We start from the raw sequence: 19,107 nt of genomic DNA, 5'->3' as shown, positions 1-19,107 counted from the left end.
AAAATCTACGAGCCTTGATTTAAAAAATTCTACAAAGCCAAACACATGGGAAGGGAGCGACATGGATTATGTCAACGAAACAAAACAAACCAAAACACAAATTCTAACACAGAATGAAGTTTTTTTTCCAGTACAAACTGTGTTGAATACGGTTCAGTATGCGCTAAGTACTGAAATGACAAGAAGTTGTGGAAATACAGTAAACACGATTGTGTAAGTTATAACAATTCAATATTTTATAGACATACTAGATTGCACATGTAGGTCTATACATAAATATTCACTTAAAGTAGCATACCAATAGTTAATATAAATAAATTTATTTATTTATTTATTTATTTATTGAAATGTAACATTTTTAGATGATGTACATATTATCTTTGTTTCAGAAATGTGAATATAAATTACACTGCAAATATACGAGACTGCAACGAGGTAAATATAGAGAAGGTGAAGTACTTGGCCATAGACGGCAAAATTGGCGGTCAAGATGGGTAACAGAGGAACATATTCATTGGTCAAATTTGGTGGTCAAGACGAGTAACAGAGAAACATCTTCATTGGACAAAATTGGTGGTCAAGACGGGTAACAGAGGAACATCTTCATTGGACAAAATTGGTGGTCAAGACAGGTAACAGAGGAACATCTTCATTGGACAAAATTGGTGGTCAAGACAGGTAACAGAGGAACATCTTCATTGGACAAAATTGGTGGTCAAGACAGGTAACAGAGGAACATCTTCATTGGACAAAATTGTAGCGGCGTGTGACAGGGCACTCGTGTGCTTAAATCAGATTTTGATTAAGTTGTATTTTATTTGTTTTAATCATTTTTTTTAATATGTGTTAAACTAATTTGCCTTTAATAAAAGGTAAAAGTTAATTTAAAACGCATATGTCAATACTTTTTAAAGCACTACATTTAAAGCCAATAGCCATTTTTGTCGGTGGTTTTCATGTTTATAGCAATAAAATTGCTTTCCATTGATTCAGTTTGGGTACTCTCTTTCTCTCTCTCTCTCTCTCTCTCTCTCTCTCTCTCTCTATATATATATATATATATATATATATATATATATATATATATATATATATATATATATATATATATATCCGTCGCCTTCTATTGTAATCTGATTTAGAAAATGTTTAAATTTTAATATATGTTAACTGCTAAAATAAAATTTATTTATTTCTTTCTTTCTTGGCAGTACACTTTAAATCACTATTTCTTAAAGACTAATGTCTGTTTTTGTCAATAGTTTATATAGTTTGTATAGATTTAGCATACTATTTCCAGAAACCCATTTAAAAGTGCTCAAACTCAGATTATGATGTTTAAGTAGAACAGACCAAATTTCACTAAGTGTTATGATATTAATGTATCTTCTGTTTTCTAAATTGATATAAATTAATTCAATTTCAATATGATTCTAATTTTAAAAAATTGTAAACATGACGTGTCTAAAGCTTTTAAAACACATTCTTGGTGTGTGTGATTTTTTGTGTGCTTTAGTAGTCCTTAATGTACACATAGTCGGTGCAGAGATGAACATAGATTAAATCAGTACGAGAGTATCAGAAAATTACAGCAATTTAATGGGAGTTAGATGTGTTCATTCAGAACGCAGAGAATGCAAATCCAGAAAGCGAGCTGAAATCGGAATCTACTGCCTATATGGCGAATTACAAGTTGACACGTAATACTTAATTGTGTTGGAGGAAATTTCTTCCAACATAACAATTAAGAACAACCAAGAAGGAGAAAAACGCTGCGATCTCTTGGCAGATATTTGTACAGTTAATTTTAGTGTTTCTTTCTTTGAAACTTTCGTGGCGGTGATGCATAAAATTTCATGGGGGCGGACATTGGTTAAAGCATATATTTAATATATAAATTATAGGCCTATTTTTTTTTATTTCGTCCGGAGAAGACAAAACATTAGAGCGTGCCGAACTTTCATTGCTTGTGGTCAAAAGTTTTGCCAACACAGGTATAAGTTGCCTTCTGCAGCCTTTGCATTTTTGCTGTAGCTTGTTTTTTTTCTAGATCTGGATGCTTCAAAGAAACCCTGCTCCATTTCTCAAACAATCGAAACTCTCCTAACACATCGACATGTTCTTGCTAATTACCTCTTCTGTGTGCTAGCGACCCTCGTCTGCTTCTTTAAACTGCTGGTCAACCCGACTACAATATACTAAGCTGTAGGGACAACCCGACTACAAAATATTCAACTGTAGGGACAACCCGACTACAACATATTAAACTTTAGGGACAACCCGATTACAAAATGTTAAGCTGTAGGGACAACCCGACTACAAAATATTCAACTGTAGGGACAACCCGACTACAATATACTAAGCTGTAGGGACAACCCGACTACAAAATATTCAACTGTAGGGACAACCCGACTACAAAATATTCAACTGTAGGGACAACCCGACTACAATATACTAAGCTGTAGGGACAACCCGACTACAAAATATTCAACTGTAGGAACAACCCGATTACAAGTTGGTAGCCTGAGGTTACTGTTACAAGATAGTAAAAGTGACAGCCTTTCTATGTAGTACACCCATTATTATACAAACATCATAGTAGATTTTGGGCAGCGTTTCTTTCTGGCAACTCCTTGCCCTCCCTCCCCCTACCGAAAGAAATAAAATTGATATACAAAACATATACTTCAACTAGTTTTTGCCCCACTCGCCCCTGCCCTGGAAATTTAACTCCGCCCCCAAGAAGTCTCAAAAGCCCCCTTCCCCCCCCCCCCCCCCCCTTCCCCCAGGAGAAAAAATCTCTGACAGAAATATTGATTGTTGTAGGTTAGAATCTCCCTGTTGTATTTTTAAGGCATTACTAAACTTCGGGACTTCCCAAATTTACCGCGGCCATAAGGAGGCATTTAATGCCAAGGCCAACACCTTACAGTACAGCGTGCCGTGCTTTCATTGGTTGGCGTCAAATGTTATGCCAACATAGGAATACGCTGTCTGGAGTAGCCCTATCTATTTTTGTGGAAGCTTGTCTTGTCAAGATCTGGATAGAACTGTCATAAAAATTGGGTGTGTAGAAATAAATCAACAACAAAAAAGGTAAAAAAAAAAATTCTTTTTATTGTGTTTTAACCCCCCCCCCCCCCCTACGGAATTGAAAAGATTACATTTCAATAAAAATATATACTTTAACCATTCTTATAATAGCACACACACACACTCACCCTCCCCCTCCTTTCACGGGGGAGAGGGGGAAATTTTCTAAGGACCCTCCGGGGCAAAATGTCTGAAAGATAACCTAGACAAAATGAAAGTCAATTTTCTACTATATCTTTCCCAACCCAAATCCTGACCCTAAGTATAAACATAGTCCTTATCCAAAACCTAATCTTAAACCTAACATTGCTAGCTGCAGAATAAACAAACATTGATTGTGATTCCGCTTTGCAAGGCCGGAAAAGAAAAACAACGTATTCAGTTTCGATTTCCTGATGCAAGAATTTTGGTCGCTATTTTTCTATGATACAAGAAACGATTTAATCTGCCCTTCCCGACCATTTTTTTTTATCAAGCTATGCCATAAATATCGCTTTTAATGTACAGGTTTGAATAAATAGGTGTTACTGTAAATTCTTTGCCAGTTGGAAGGGATCCAAGTTACATACAATGAATGTTCGATTGAAGCCGAATTGATTTTAAAATTATTTTGAATGGCTGCCTATTGGGTGAATAGCGGTTATTTATAATGTCTGTTTTATTTAGTCGTGTTGATTTCCTGGGTGTATACTATTACTTTATTAGTGGAAAATTTAAAAAAAAAACGGGTCCAAAATATTATGAGGTCTCTCGGCTTTCTTAATGTAAACTATTGCAAACTTTCTTTTTGCTTTTCCTAAACTCAAGTCTAAGTTTGATTAGCCCCTAGCGTGCAAAAGATTATTTGTATAGTTTACTTAAAATATTTTTTTTCTTTTTTTTTTGTCTATTAAACGTGAAATAGTGTCATTTGAAGAAACCAACGAAGGAAGATGCTGTTCAACAGTCAAGAACTTATCTTTCCATTTTCAGTCAAAGAACTTATTGAAATAGCTGTGCCATTCTTGAAAAATATTACATCGAGCGATTACCTAATGGATCTGAACATTCTATTAATTCATATAACATTCATTGTTATGACTGTAATTGAATTATTTCAGCAACAATCTATGTTCAATATACCGTGTTATGATTCTTTCAAACAGAGTTTTGTTTCAATAATTTTGTTTCAAAGATCGCCTATTCATGAATTAGCAAAGATGGACAGCCACACTTTCTACAAAGAAACCGTTCAACGGGTTCTGAAAGATAAAGATAGCAAGGATTATCTTGGAAAAACACCCCTACATGTTGCGGTAGAAAATAACAATCTAGAATTTGGAGAAGCAATTTTAAAAGGAGGAGCTTGCCTACATATCAGAACCGGTTATTTCCGGTTCGGGAAAACAGCTTTACATATCAGCGCCGAAAAAGGTCACAAAGATTTTGTTGATCTTCTACTGCAATGGAAAGCAAATGTAAATGAAAAAGCGGGTATTTCAAGAAAAACAGCTTTACACTTGTGTGTTGAAAATGTTCATGAAGAGATTGCTAATGATTTGTTGGCTGCAGGCGCAGATGTAAATCTGACTGACGGGGAAGGCAGGACAGCTTTACATATTGCTGTTTGCCGTGGGGGTGAGAAACTCGTCCAATCGCTTTTAGAAAGAGGTGCGGAGATTAATGTGAAGGATATTTACGGGAAAACAGCTTTACATTACTGCACAGAAACAGGAAATAATATCATCATAAATCGTCTGCTTAAAACCAAAGCTTCAGCTAACATTAGAGACAGCGACGGTAAAACAGCTTTACACAATGCTGCCTATTACGGGCATAATGAGTCAGTTTTAACGCTTGTGAAAGTTACAGATTTCATAGACACGGGAGATAACTACGACAAAACAGCTTTACACTACAGCTCCCAGAGGGGTCACGCGAAAGTCGTGAAGGCGTTACTGGAAGCCGGAGCTGGCGTTGACGTCAAGGATAGGTACGGTAAAACCCCATTGCACTACAGCGCTGAAGCGAACACTGCTGACGTCATGAGAGTGCTCATCCAAAATGGCGCTAACCTTGACATCGCTGACAGTTCCGGTCAGACGGCATTGGACGTGGCCACTCGGAAATCAAACGATGACGCTGTTGCAATTCTAAAACGAAACGGCGCGATGCCAATGAAAGACAATTTTAACTTATTCAATGCAATATGGCTACGTTTGAGATCCCATGGAGTTACGGCTAGCATTGGTGAGTTTTTGTGATGGCTTTTTATCACAAGCTATTATTTATGTCACAATGGTTGTTTGTTGTTGGGATTTTGTATGCTGTTTTGTTTATGTGTGTGCGTGCGTGTGTGTAAGTGTGTTTTTGTGTTTGCGTTTTTGTGTGTGTCTGTTCCACCCCCACCACCACCACCACTTCCCCCCAAATACCTGTATAAGAGTGTAAGACGATACAAAAACATATCACAACCACACAACTTACAGAAAACCAAGACGTAAATTTAGAAATTACTGTTTCAGATAATTCAGCGTATAAAGTTACCAAGCAAGAAGATACGAGAGAAAAGCCAGCACACGACACTGACCACATTACAGTGCCCACACAATTCAGTATCGATATGGATAAAGCGGACCATAATGATACTAATCCTCTATACGGCAACAATGTTATAACTAGCTCGATTACGACAGCAAGTATCGATATGATGACAACTGGTTTAAACCAAGGCGAGACTATAGTATCAAATATAACAAGTATCGATGCTATATTTGAAGCCGGTACAGAAAATACAACCGATACCAATATTTTCTTACCAGATGTGAATGTCTTAACGGCTGCTTCTCCTAAAGTATTTGCAGTAAACCACAATACAGCTACTGTAACTCCGCATATTACGGGCTATAGACAACAGGAGGTTTACAATACTAAAAGGCTAAAAGCAAATAATACTAGTACAAAACAAATGGGAACAGCAGCGCTAGGAAATACAACACCAACTGCAAATACAGCATCTAATGATAATACAACACTTACCGTACTAACTGCTGATGCAACATCAACTGCTGGTACACCAATAGCTAGTACAACAGAGACAACTGTTGCAGGTGTATGTACTACCCCAAGTACTGATAGACCACCTACAACACTTAATGCTAAAACTACTAAGACATCAACAAACCCTAGATCTACCAACTATCTAAATGTTAGACAAAATGAAAAACCACGTAAGACAACCTTGAAAACAAAAAGACACCGACCACCTCAGCATCGAAAACATACAAAAATGACGACAACATCACCTGAATTCAATCCACGCTGTCTGAAAAACCCACCAGGTTTTTCCATTCCACCACGCCTTCAAGAAAAATTCACACAGACAAATCTCGAAATGTTTGGGGAGAATCTTCAGACATTCTTTGAAAAACATCAGGAGATGCTGGACGACTTAGACGGTGGTCAAGAAAATAAACCTGGACAAAGTCAAACCAACGGTAGGGTAGACTTCAGTGTTTCTTTCAGACTTTTTTCTCTTGGGGGGGGGGGGGCACTCAAAATTTTCGGAGGGGGGGGGCTAATTTTTTTGGGGGGGTGTGGGTAAAGGTTTATATTTTCTATGTAAATTTTATTATATTTTGTTTGGGGAAAGGGCGAAGAGGTGCCTGAAAGAAACTCTGGTAGACTTGCTCTTAATCTCAAACTATCTCTAGCTTAAGAATTCGGCCTGAACATATCTTTTTCTTACTGGATGCAGGCTCATACTTAGCTTTGTTTTTAAAAAAACATTTCCCTTTAGATAAACAAGACAGTATGATGTTCAAACAAGACAAGTTTACTAAGAGTTTTGTCAAGAAAAAGAAGAAAAGAAACAAAAGAACTATGTACGTTGAATTCTTTAAACTATCTAGCCAATTTTTCCGATTTTTTTTTTAATCGGAATTTTTTTTTATTTGATATCTAGCTTGAATTTTTGACGTAAAAATAATGTCTGAATTTTAGTTGAAGGTCACTAATTTACCAAATATAGAGGCTTATGACGCTATGGGGGTTGGGGGGGGGGTCACGCTTTTTGGAAGATTTTTACCTCCCCTACGTCACACATCGTCACAAAAAACCAGACTCCCCCCCCCCCCTAAAATGACGTCACACTTCAGCCTACAATTCCCCCTCCAAATTGCAGTTGAATTTTTCTTAAAATACGATTTTTTTTTTCAAAAATCTTGTCTGAACTCTGTCAACATATAGTTTTTTAATCAATTCCCATTACAATTTTTAAAAACAGTTTTCTAAAACGCTAAATAACGGCTAAAATTCGTTTTCTAACATTGAGTTTTATAATGCAAATGTGTGACGTCACACCATCTGAACACTCCCCCCTCCCCCTCATCACACACCGTCACAAAATTACGGGCCCCAAATCCCCCCTACGAGTGTGACGTCATTTATGGACGACCCCCTTGGCTAGTAACGGCAACTAACTCCAGGTGACATTAATTGGTCTTTGTAAATGTTTGGAATGGCGGGAAAATTGATAGTTTCTCCAAACAAAGCTAAAGAAATGTGAATATGGGGGGAGGGGGACAAAAACTGTAGATCTATATATTACATACATGGGATATAGATCTAGAATCTACAAAAAAAAAGTTATTTTCTTTTTCAGATTCAAAAGCCTTATTTCCTACCACTGCAATCACATGAACATCAGCGAAGTTAAATACCTATCAACAAATGGCGATCAAAACTTTATTTCGGGAGATCATAATGTGTATACATGTAGCCAGGAGAAATGTGGATAGGTTAGAGTCACTGAAAGTCAGTAAGTAGTGATGGTTCTGTGTGCGTGCAGACGTAACTGTGGGAAAATCGGTAAATTAAAAAGTAAGAGCTAAAAGCTTTCATGTTTGTGGTTACATTAAAAAGTAGAAGTTTGTTGTATAGAGCTGACATTCAATGTTGCACATAAAACTTTAACAGCATGATATATTTTTTTTTTAATTAATTTATTTATTTATATATAGGCGTATATATATATTTATATATATATAGGGCTATATATAAATATGTATATTTATTTATATTTTTATTTATATTATATAGCCTAGATTTATGTAGTATCGTTTGTAGGTTTTGGTCAAGGGACAAGGGTTTTTTTTTTAATGTCCGTATAATAATTATTTTATAATAGTACAGTAAGCATTGAAAGCAACACAACCCAATGTCCCCAACATAATGTGAGACAGCTCTCATTTTGGGGGTTCATGTGTGTGGGTGGGGTTTCAACAGCCCCCAACACCCCACTGTAAATATGTATGTATGTATTGTGCTGACTTATCAGATTCTTGAATAGCTTAGTGTACTTAGATAAAAAGCCTACAGAATATGTTAGGGACACTGTTATTGTGTAGTATACCACAAGATCCCATGATAATGAAGAGCTAGATAAATAAATAAAAATTGTTTTATCACCCACAAACTAACAATTTTGTTCTTGAATATTTATTTTATTTGATAAAACGTTTTCAAACAAATCAAAATTCTTTGTATCAATTTTGACACAATTCATTAGATGGAATTAAAAAAATTGTATTCACACAAACTAGGTATCAACAACCACAAAAGGGTTAGGTGTTTATTATTAGCACAAATCATGTGACATTGTTTATAATAATATAAACAATTTAGTATTTAGAGTGGAAGTGGCTATAATGTATGTTACACAGCCTCTGTTCACCCAATAGTGACCACAATTATTGGCACAGTCAGCAATCTTTGATACTTGGGTTCTGGAGAAATAACATATTGCCTCACAAAGTTCTCTTTATATAGAGCAAAAAAAATGATCTTACAATTCTTTTAAAAAATACATGTGTGACCTGTCTATCAAGTTACTGGACAAACTAAATGATAATCCAGTTTCAAAAATTATGATAGTACCGTAATTTCATTCAACAATATAGACAAAACTAGCCAACAAATCAAAGCAAACACACTAATTGCAATTTGTTCACTAAGGCAGCTACTATTCTTGCTTCTTAAATCTACTAAAATAAAACTCAATTTAAATCTACCTTATAAACAGGCCTGCGAGTGAAAACAAAATTATTTCATGAACAATGCTACTACAAGCATGGGATAACATAATGTAGAAAGAAAGACATATAGGTGTAAATCTTATAAATAAGTTGTTTTAAAATAATGCCATGATATAGAAAGACTACTGTGAACTTCTGAAACTATCAGTATTAAATTATAATTATAATAATGCAATATTCCAAGATCTTGATCAGATTTCCATGCTAATTTACTTTAACCAGAATCTTCGTATAATCAAAAACATTTTGCAGTTAGCATACCTTCAACTCTCCAAACTCTCCAAAGCATATATACAATTATAAAAAAAATATTAAGTGACATAAAACAGTAAATTAAATATAAGATTAGAAATTATATGAATTTTATGATAAATTAATTATATACAATTTTAAAACAATAAAATCTTTCCATAAACAACACAGGTTTAGTTTTTATTTACAATTGTAACATCCATCACACTAAAGTATAATCACCCAAATTCCTCATGCAAAATAGAACAGAAACACAAGGTAATTAAGAACACAAGGTAATTTACAGCACTACTTTTTTAACAAATTTAGATGCGATTTGTATGAGAGCATTGTTAAAATCCAACTTCAAAAGTTCAATACAAAAATTAATTTTTTTAAAAAGGTGGTAGAACAAAAGGTGGTAGATGTAAAAAAAATTCCTCAATATAAAAGTTTTGTGTACAGAAATGGGAAATATTTTTACAAGAATAGTAAAAAGAATTTTTAAAAAAATAAATAGGTAAATAAAAAAAAAACAGTGAGTTATTTTATAGAATTGTTGAGATAATTAGAAAAAAATTGTGAATTTTTTTACTCAAATGTAAATCACTGTACACTTACAATACATAATATCATAGAGTAAGAGATGTGCCTACTGTAGTTCTATACTGAGTGGTTTAGTCCAAACTATGTAAATAATAACAGCTTTCTTATAGAAATATCAATTCAATTTAAATAAAATTGCATTTTTTTTTAATGCTGCAGTTGAAGCAACCGAGATTTAACATTCAAACATAAGCAATAGACCCGTGCTATCTTTGTGCATGTCTGCGACAATAATCTGAGCCAGCGTTTGCAGGAAGTCTGCACTGAGTGCCTGCAACTGTTGTCCCCAGGCATCGAGATGACACTGATGGGGTCGATGACCTAAAGATTTAATTATCATTTTATTTTTTTGACTTAACAAATGGTCTCAGGATTTAATTATCAATTTATTTTTCTAACGTAACAAATGACCTAGAGATAATTATCATTTTATTATCATTTTAATGTTTTGAGTTAATGACTTAGGATTTAATGATAATTTATTTTTTTATTTAACATATGACCTAAGGATTTAATTAGCAATTTATTTAACTTAACAGTAAAAGAGTAGGCCTCTCATCTAATAAGAGAAAAATAAGTGGTAGATGAATATTTCAAGTCATCAATTTATGGAAAAATAAGCAACATGCACTCTGAAAATATTGGTAATACAAGATTTTATTGCTTCAAGAAACACAATTATTTTTGTTAGAAAATAATTCTGCAGGAATCGCGAAAAAATTTTAGAACTGTTTGTTTATAGTAATCAAGTAAAACATTTAACTTTTAGTCTTTAGTGAACCCAAATACCTGGAATCATTGCCTAGAGGAGTTGATGACCTTGAGGAAGCTCTTGAGACTGGTCCTAGCTGATTAATTAATGACCTCCGAAACTGGTCTCTGTTCTGAAACAATTACAACAGGAAACTGGTTAATATACTAAATTAAATTATCTCGATAACTTTCAACTTTATTTCTTCATTCTATTGTTTATTTGTATAATACGATTAGAAAATAATTTTTAAATATTGCAATGGGGAGATTAAACTATATTATTTAAAGTACCGTAGATTTCTTTATCTGGTCTTCCTATTATCTAGATAATACAATTCTTTCTGAATACCAAATAATGAGACACTGACTGCCCGTGGGTAGGTCAAGTAGAGTTTACCTGTTTCAGTGCCCTCTGCCTTTCAAACTCGATACTTTTGACTTAGCAGTCATATGTTCTACCAACTATGTGCCCCCTAAATTACTTAAGCATTGTGTAAACTAAACAAGCAAAAATCGTTGGAGATTTTTAAATGTACCTCAAATACACTTATATCTAAGGCTTCTGGTATGGTTGTCTCTTGAATATTTCTGGATACATTTATTCCACGAGGTGGGGTGCTAGGGCGAAAACTGGTATCATGGATAACTGTTCCATTCTGTGTGACTGGTGGCGAAGGTGAATAGTTTTGTTGCTCCGAGACTTGAAATATTGACAAAAACAGTTGACTTCGACATAAATCAGAGGGTTATAACTAATTTAAAACAAACAAAAATATTGTAACTATATTATTAAAAGTAGGCATTAATCAATGAAAAAATTATCAACCTAAAATAAGCAGCATGTTTTTGTTATATTATGTTAAAATAAGTTCTTTTATCAATGCTTTTTTTTTAAATAATATATTACTTTATAAAGCTTTTTGTTTTAATCATGAGTTACTTAACAAAGATATCAAAATGTTACTCTAAAACTTAGAACAATGAGACAATAAAACTTTTTAATCAACAAAAGTCACAAAGAAAAATTTCCAGCCTAAAACATGGCACAGTACTTTAACTTTTTACATATTTACATCATAAAATGCTTAGACGATTAAACTCTTGCTCCAATGCTAAAAACAACCAGATATCAATGAAAAATATCTCAGCTAAAATAAAAGAGCATTTTGCTGTTTAGATAAAGACTAACATACTAAACAGTTTCAACTACAGCTAAGATGAGCATATTCTAGTGTAAAGGAAGGTAGCACAGTAACTATACCAGTTGCTGAAAATCTTTGCAGAAGTTCCATCAATGTATTAACTTCATGCCGTGAGAGAGGTTTCAGCTGAGTAGGTCTAATGGGTGAGAGCGCCTTAAAAGGGTTTAACGCATGGGTTTTGACATTAAATCTCTGTCCGCAGTAAATTGTTAATCTGAATCCTGCAAAGAAATACATTACCATTAGTGAAATGTTACTACTCTGAGAAACCGTCAATGTAACAAATAATTTTTAATTTAGTTGACATAATTTAGCTTTATGCTTTGTAAATGTAAAAGTACAGTATGTTAAATTATTTTCCGCAAATATTTTGCAGACTAAAACATTTCAAGACAAGATTTAAAAACACTCACCAAAATACACAGTAAACAAAAATACAGTTAAACCCGCAAAATCCATGCTCTGTCCATAACTGAGTTCAGCTGCAACATTACCCACAATGACGACCATCATAATGAGACGGACTGGCACAGAAAACTGAAGGAATGATGCAGTCACCGCCAGTAGGAAAAAGTAGGCCATGTGTAGTAGGCAGCAGGAAATGCTGGACAGTTTAAAGTCTGGAACAGTGACAATGTACACATCATTTAAATCAACACAACTAACAATTAATCTAGTTACCAGAATCAAAAAACTATTAATTTTATTTAAAAAATATTCACATTTTTTATTTCTTTTATTTAATTATATTATGTTATTTACTAAGTTATATTATAAAAACATTAGTGTTGTTAATTTACAATAAATTTCATATTAATTTTTCATACTTTTCTTTATTTTACTTAGATACTACATAGATAGTGTTGTCATGTATTTCTTCATTAATTTTTTATTAAAAATGAAAAAAAAAACTTGAAAAAAAATATTTACCAGCTCCGTCCAATAGTTTAGTTATCCACTGGATCTTATCCCCAAGGTGTTGACTCATTGTCAACACAGAAGACATGAGTTCATGAATGGTCACGTTCATTTTGTTCAGGTTCACAGACATCCCAGAATACTGGCCATCTAACTCTTCATATTTGTTCAACAGCTTTTCAAGACTTAGCTCTGAAAGAATTCACCAAATTCAATTTACATCATTAGTGTAAGAAACCTATGAAATTAATATATAAATGAATAATAATATGAAAAAAAAATAAAACAACATATGACGTTAAGTCTAACAAACATATAACTAATATGTATGTGTAAAAAAAAAACTATTTACCAAATTGTTTGATGGAAATCTCTGTCTTGTCTTGAATATCTTTTAAATCTTTTAAAATCCTTTCATGTTTTTTATGCTCAATGCTTTCTCTCTCTTGAATTTGCTGTGATGTAATATCTACAAAAAAAAAAGTGAAAAATTGAGTACATTTTATTCAATTTGCCTTTTTTTAAAACTGCAATAAAATAATGCTACAATAACTTAATTAATCAAATCAATTTGAATCACTTAAAATTTGAAAGAAATATATCAACAGCAGTGTCAAGTACCTAGTTTTTGCTTTATATTTTCTGTTAAAGTTGCAAGTTCCTTGTTCCCTGAGGCAATGAGAGCTTTTTCATGTAAAATTTCCTTCACGTTGACAGCTATGTGTTTGAACACATCATCGTGTGCCTCTCTTAAGGCATGCTGGGTGGACAGGAGGTCTTGCTGGCTCTCATACAGTTTCCTCACAGTCTCAGAGGTCAAGGATTGTAACTGCTCTTGACCGGTCTGGAAAAAAACAAATTTTAAAAATAAGAATCAACAAAAAAAAAATACAAAAAGTGGAAGAATAAAAGTAAATAAACATAATTTTTATAATTTTAATTTAAAATCAACACTAATACAAGCAATTGCAAATTTACATATACTATATTTTTTTACTTTCAATATATTTATGCAACAATACAAATGTATGTATTGCCCATAAATAAAATCATGTAGTATAAACCACAAACCTTAAGATCATTTAGAGACTGGATTTGATCTGTGGCTGCAGAGACCAGCTGGTTCACTGTGATCTCTGTCAGCCTGCGGAACTGCAGCTGCTGCGTAGCGTAGCACATTGCCCGAGCCCTGTTCCCAACAATTTGATAACTGTTCCATGTGGTTCCATCCATTTTTTTTGTGCAGTCTGCTAGACTCTTGTCACAAACAAAAATAACAAATACAGTAATTTTAAAAGCAATTAATAATTCAAATAAAATTATGCACTTTTTTAAAATTGAAAACTATTTACATTTATAGTGCTAGTAGCATAATTTTTTTTGTCAAGATTAATGCAATTTAGCTATATGCTATATGGTTATTTAAAGTAGCTAGTAAAAATTAATTTAAACAACAGTGTATGCTTAAATCACCACCATACTTCAGTTTCCAATATATTCTGTGTGAGACACAAAGAATTGTACATACTGATTACATCAACAAGTTATTAACTAATTAATACTGCTAAGTTTCATGTTTAGTTTAAGATTTTCTTCTTACCATAGATGTGGTGCAAGGATATACTGGCCTATTTTCTGCCTCTGACTGACAATTTAGTAGTTGTACTGAGAGCTTCCCCAATTCTTCTTCTGTTAGTTCACCACATTTTTTTTTCAAATGATATATCACCTGTAAAAAATTTTACAATAAATAATCATTTAAGCCTCAATTTTTTTTAAATCTACATTTTTAAGAAAAAAAATTGACTATTCATGAAATAAGCCCAAGTATGTTTTTACAAGCCCTTGGGACTGTTGCATTTTTATAAAATAATTTAATCAAAGAACAATAGTCCTTCAATAATAAATAAATAATGAAGCATGCCTTTGTTATTGTAATGACTAGTGTATTGTAAGCATAATAATACTAGAATCTATGTAGTATATGTACTGTAACTATGTGTGTAGTGTAGTAAGTATATGTGTGGTGTGTTGGTATATTCTGAGGCTCTACTCGCCTACTGACTCAACTCCTGAGTAATCAGTAATCTGTTATTAGTGTTATAGACTGTCTTATGAGGGTTATGAATGATTGTTATATTTTCTCAAATTTCTACTAGAGTTACAGAATCTCCTCTAGCTATTGCTAAGTCCAGCTACTAGCTAGGCTGCTGGAGTCCAGCTCGTAGCTACACTAGATTTAGTTAGTAGCTAAATAACTACTAAGATTCTTTTCCCCAGCGCTAGTCAGGCAGGCAATGCAAAACGCAATGACCTTAATAACTGCACAATGACTCAAATTAAATACTATTAATAGCTGCGCAATGGGCTCAACATATCCTTTTTTATAGCTGTGCAAATGGGATCAAAATACCCTTTTACGGCTTTTAGCCTTAGACAAAACTATCTGAACAGTGTATTAGAGCACTGCGCTTTGGGTGGGTTGAGGGTTCAAAGTATAGTTTAAGTATATCTAATAAAGAGATCTAGTAAAATCTATTTTAATAAGCTATTTAATTGTAAGTATTTGTCGTATTAATTAAGGCCGATGCTAGTCGGAATAAGATACGCATGCGATACGCATGCGCAATGGAGAGAAACTACGACTTGCCTTTGCGGCGATGTTTTCGATGGCACTGCGCATGCGTGTGTTTACAACCGCAGAACCCTAACACCAACCCTAATCCTATCCCTAACCCTAGCTCTAATCCTATCCCTAACCCTAGCCCTAATCATATCCCTAACCCTATCCCTAATCCTACCCCTGATCCTCATTCTAGCCCTAACCCTACCCATAGGTCACTGCGCATGCACAGAGCTATCTTTTGCCAACTAAGTGGAGATGTTGGGGAGAAAAATCTTCCGAGTAGTCACTTCGATTAAGAAAAAAAAACAGGTAAATCTAGTTACAATTGTAGCGGCAACTTCTTCAGGCTAGAATCAGCCAAATCTAAAAAGGGTAATCTATCGTTTTAGGTACGTAAAATCGTCCGCGACTAGTCATGTGAAAAACAGGTGATTCCTTAGATTTTAATAATTATTTTACATTTTCAGGAGGATTTATGTTTTGAAAAATACAAAAATATTTCCTTGTTTCATTTATGTACCTGTTTTTAAAAATCTGAATTAAAACATTTCAGTAATAAATGAAGACTAGCGATGTTTCCAACAGATGCAAGCCATCTTGTTTATTTTTTTTTATTGTAAACTTATGGCCCAAGATTCAGGGGAAGCCACTCTAACTTACATATATATAGCAAATCCTGCTCGCAAACAATGCTGTTTAAAGTTAATTTCTCGCCTATATTGATATATTTTGCCATTGATTTCAGTTTATTATTCATTTATCTATAATATTTGACACAAATATATCACAATATACTATACTTACTATACTTCTATTAAAGCATTGACAATAAGGTAACTTTTTCGTACATTACTAGCAGCGGGCGATTTTACGTACCTAAAGCGATAGATTACCCTAAAAAGTTACTACTAAAACTAAAAAGTTAAAAAACTAAGCAAGACCTAGCCAATTTTCGGATTTTTTTCCAAGGATGTCAGATTATTTTTATATTATTTAGTAATATTTAGGCCCTACGTATTTATTAACTTACAATATTGTAACAAGCATCGAGTGGAGACATGTCACTTAGCGTGCGAGCATAATCCAAAAACTTCTCATCAGCTGACAATACTTCAAAACGAATGGGATTTTCATTTTGATTTTCTGTTGAATGATCTTGATTTGCTTGATCCGTCCCGTCACCAAAAAGCCACTCAAGAACAGCATCTGATTCATTTAAGTTTAAAAGCAAGGTAAACAAAAACAGGCTCTTTATAATGAATAAATGCATCATTTGATTTAGATCTAAGTCGTGTAGATCTTGTAGTAATATCAAATCTAAAATCTCAATGCAGTATTTACAAACGTTCCATATGAAACACACAGAAAACGTTTCTAATTCGAAAGCGGAAGTATAACTTTGAACATCCCTCCGTATTTTCATTGGCCAAACTTAACTTATACCTTTCGTGTTTTAAATTTAAATTATTTACCCCTGCTAGTTATAGACAACTAAAGCAAAATTATTAATTAAAAGGATAAAAAAAAAAGGATCAAAAAGTCAAAATAAAATTTACAAAAGGGGCGATAGCAAAATCGAATTTTTCTTAACATATTTTAATAAAATTTAGGCATATGTTTCTTATGGGGTGTCAATAAACAAGGCCGAAATAACCAAATGTTAAGGGCAGCAAGGCAAGAGGATACTGTAAAAGTTCCATAGGCTAATTTTGTACTACACATTTTTTTATATAGATCTAGGCCTACATTCTTAAAATATGTAGGCCTATATAAAATTTAGAAGTGTCACCAGAAAGTCTGAGGTGACGCCATTTAATCAGGTGTGGGTTTTTTTGTTTTTTTCACACGTAATATATAAATCGATTGCACAAATAATCAAATATAGAATGTGTTAACATATAAAAGAATAAGTAACTAGTAATTAAAAAAGCATGTTGTTTTTTTCGATTCAAATGAAAGATTATTGCTTGATTGCTGTAGATATTTTTATATTTGTATTTTCCATCCATTATATTATAGCATGCAGTTTGAATAGGTCATCTGACACGGTAGCATCCAGAGTTTCTTCCAAGTATCTCTTCGGGGGGACTCCGCCCCCCACCCTCGAAGAAAGTATAACGCCCCCTCCCCCTCCCCTGAAATTTTAGCCCCCCCCCCCCCGGAAAATTTCAAGTGCCCTCCCGATGAAAAAAGTCTGGAAGAAACACTGTAGTGGTACCGTCACAAAGCGGGGGCGGGGGTGCTGTCCGCATCGGGTGATAATAATTTTGGAGTGACACCAAATCGTAAAATTTACTGACAGAAAATGTGTCATTTAGAAAAATAATTAATTGTTAGTGGGAGAGGAGTGACACGAAACTGAAACTGCAAAAATTATTGGAGGGAGATAGGGGTAACACCCTCAGTTAATGCACCGGTTTAAGACAGATCACAGTCAAAGAGCACTGAAAGGGATGGGTACTTGATTGTTTAGTTGATATCACACTCCCTTAACACAAGCTGTCAATGTCACATATAGTTAAAGCCTATTCTAAAAGAGGTGCAACTTTCGGCCACACAACTAAACGACGACTGCTGCTGGGTTGTTGTTTTTTTTGTGTTTTTATTCCAACTAAAAAATATAGTTCTACTACATTCGAGATCGTCCCAATGGTAAGAATGATTTAAACTAAAAAAAAAAAACGCCCTCTAAAACTAAAACGCTATTCCCAAAATGTTTATGCACGGAAACTTTTAGTTAGCGTGAATGAGTTGCGGAGAAAGGGAAACAACTCGATTAATATTTTTTGCGAAATCGTTCAAGGATGGTTATATCCCTTATCTGTTCAATTTGTTCTTTTACGGCCCGGCAATTGGAGTGTGTGTGGTGGGGGGAGGGGGAGGGGTGCGATAAATTTTAATATGTATTCGGCAAAAACATTTCGTTGGAGTTTACTCGTCCATTTTCCAATGTTAGCGCTCTGTTGAATAGTATAGTATTGGATATAAGACAAACAGTCAGACGAACAAATAAACTGATCAAACATACACATTTAAATATATATATTACTTTATGAATTGTAATAAAAAAATTGACTAAAAAATTATGTTAACCCAGTTCAGATATTATTAGAAATATAATATAGCTGTCGATGTTTTGTCTTTTTGTTTTTTAATTTTGTGCGATACGGAGGAGTGGCGACGGGAAGAATGAAGGCTATTTACAAGCGTGACGTCATTTCAAAGACAGAGAAACAGGTGAGCAATCGTTTTAAAAAGTTGTTTCTGTTTGATTTTATGTAAAAATAAAAAAATAAAAATTTAAAAAAGAATAATATCATATTTATTCAGAGCTTAGATACCTATTCCGGCGCCTAGGGCGTACTATCAATTTTGCGCCCCCTACCTCGTAAATTCTATTTATAGTTATTCTTGTCTGTGGAAAAGCGTCCCCCTCCCCTCCAGTTGGAAAGGTTTGTGGCGCTTCTTACCAGTTACTATCCCGTAAGATTTTCTATCTCGGTGCCGCAATTGATATAGAAAACGAATAAATCAGTGTGTAAAGCCTTGTAGTTTATTTTCGTAATTTTGACTTATATAATTCAATACTTCAACTTAAAATTAG

The 19,107-nt window shown here is 33.8% G+C and overlaps 2 protein-coding genes across 3 annotated transcripts; one reads left to right on the top strand and one right to left on the bottom strand.

Moving 5' to 3' along the window:
* The first annotated feature begins 2,967 nt into the window (after window positions 1–2,967).
* LOC131933328 (serine/threonine-protein phosphatase 6 regulatory ankyrin repeat subunit A) lies at window positions 2,968–8,145 on the top strand. Of its 2 annotated transcripts, none has more exons than XM_059290111.1 (5): window positions 2,968–3,096; window positions 3,998–5,322; window positions 5,598–6,569; window positions 6,872–6,956; window positions 7,736–8,145. In XM_059290111.1, exons 2-5 carry the CDS (start codon window positions 4,026–4,028, stop codon window positions 7,869–7,871), a joined length of 2,490 nt encoding a protein of 829 aa, XP_059146094.1. In that variant the 5' UTR covers window positions 2,968–3,096; window positions 3,998–4,025; the 3' UTR covers window positions 7,872–8,145. The 2 variants fall into 2 exon arrangements, with proteins under 2 accessions (XP_059146094.1, XP_059146095.1); XM_059290112.1 differs by having other exon boundaries at window positions 4,066–5,322; window positions 7,736–8,144.
* Window positions 8,146–8,570: 425 nt separating this feature from the next.
* LOC131933327 (protein brambleberry) lies at window positions 8,571–16,867 on the bottom strand. Its single transcript, XM_059290110.1, has 11 exons — window positions 16,534–16,867; window positions 14,478–14,606; window positions 13,949–14,134; window positions 13,499–13,721; window positions 13,230–13,346; window positions 12,890–13,069; window positions 12,373–12,579; window positions 12,019–12,180; window positions 11,294–11,457; window positions 10,794–10,888; window positions 8,571–10,325 (listed from the first exon to the last, which is right to left on the bottom strand). Exons 1-11 carry the CDS (start codon window positions 16,774–16,776, stop codon window positions 10,211–10,213), a joined length of 1,821 nt encoding a protein of 606 aa, XP_059146093.1. The 5' UTR covers window positions 16,777–16,867; the 3' UTR covers window positions 8,571–10,210.
* Between the last annotated feature and the right edge of the window lie 2,240 nt (window positions 16,868–19,107).

Source organism: Physella acuta, unplaced genomic scaffold (genome assembly GCF_028476545.2).
Source record: "Physella acuta isolate Inbredline_101_S28 unplaced genomic scaffold, ASM2847654v3 ptg002455l, whole genome shotgun sequence".
In the NCBI taxonomy this organism is placed as follows: domain Eukaryota; kingdom Metazoa; phylum Mollusca; class Gastropoda; family Physidae; genus Physella; species Physella acuta.
Note: the sequence above shows the minus strand (reverse complement) of the source record. Positions and strands in the feature narration are given on the sequence as shown.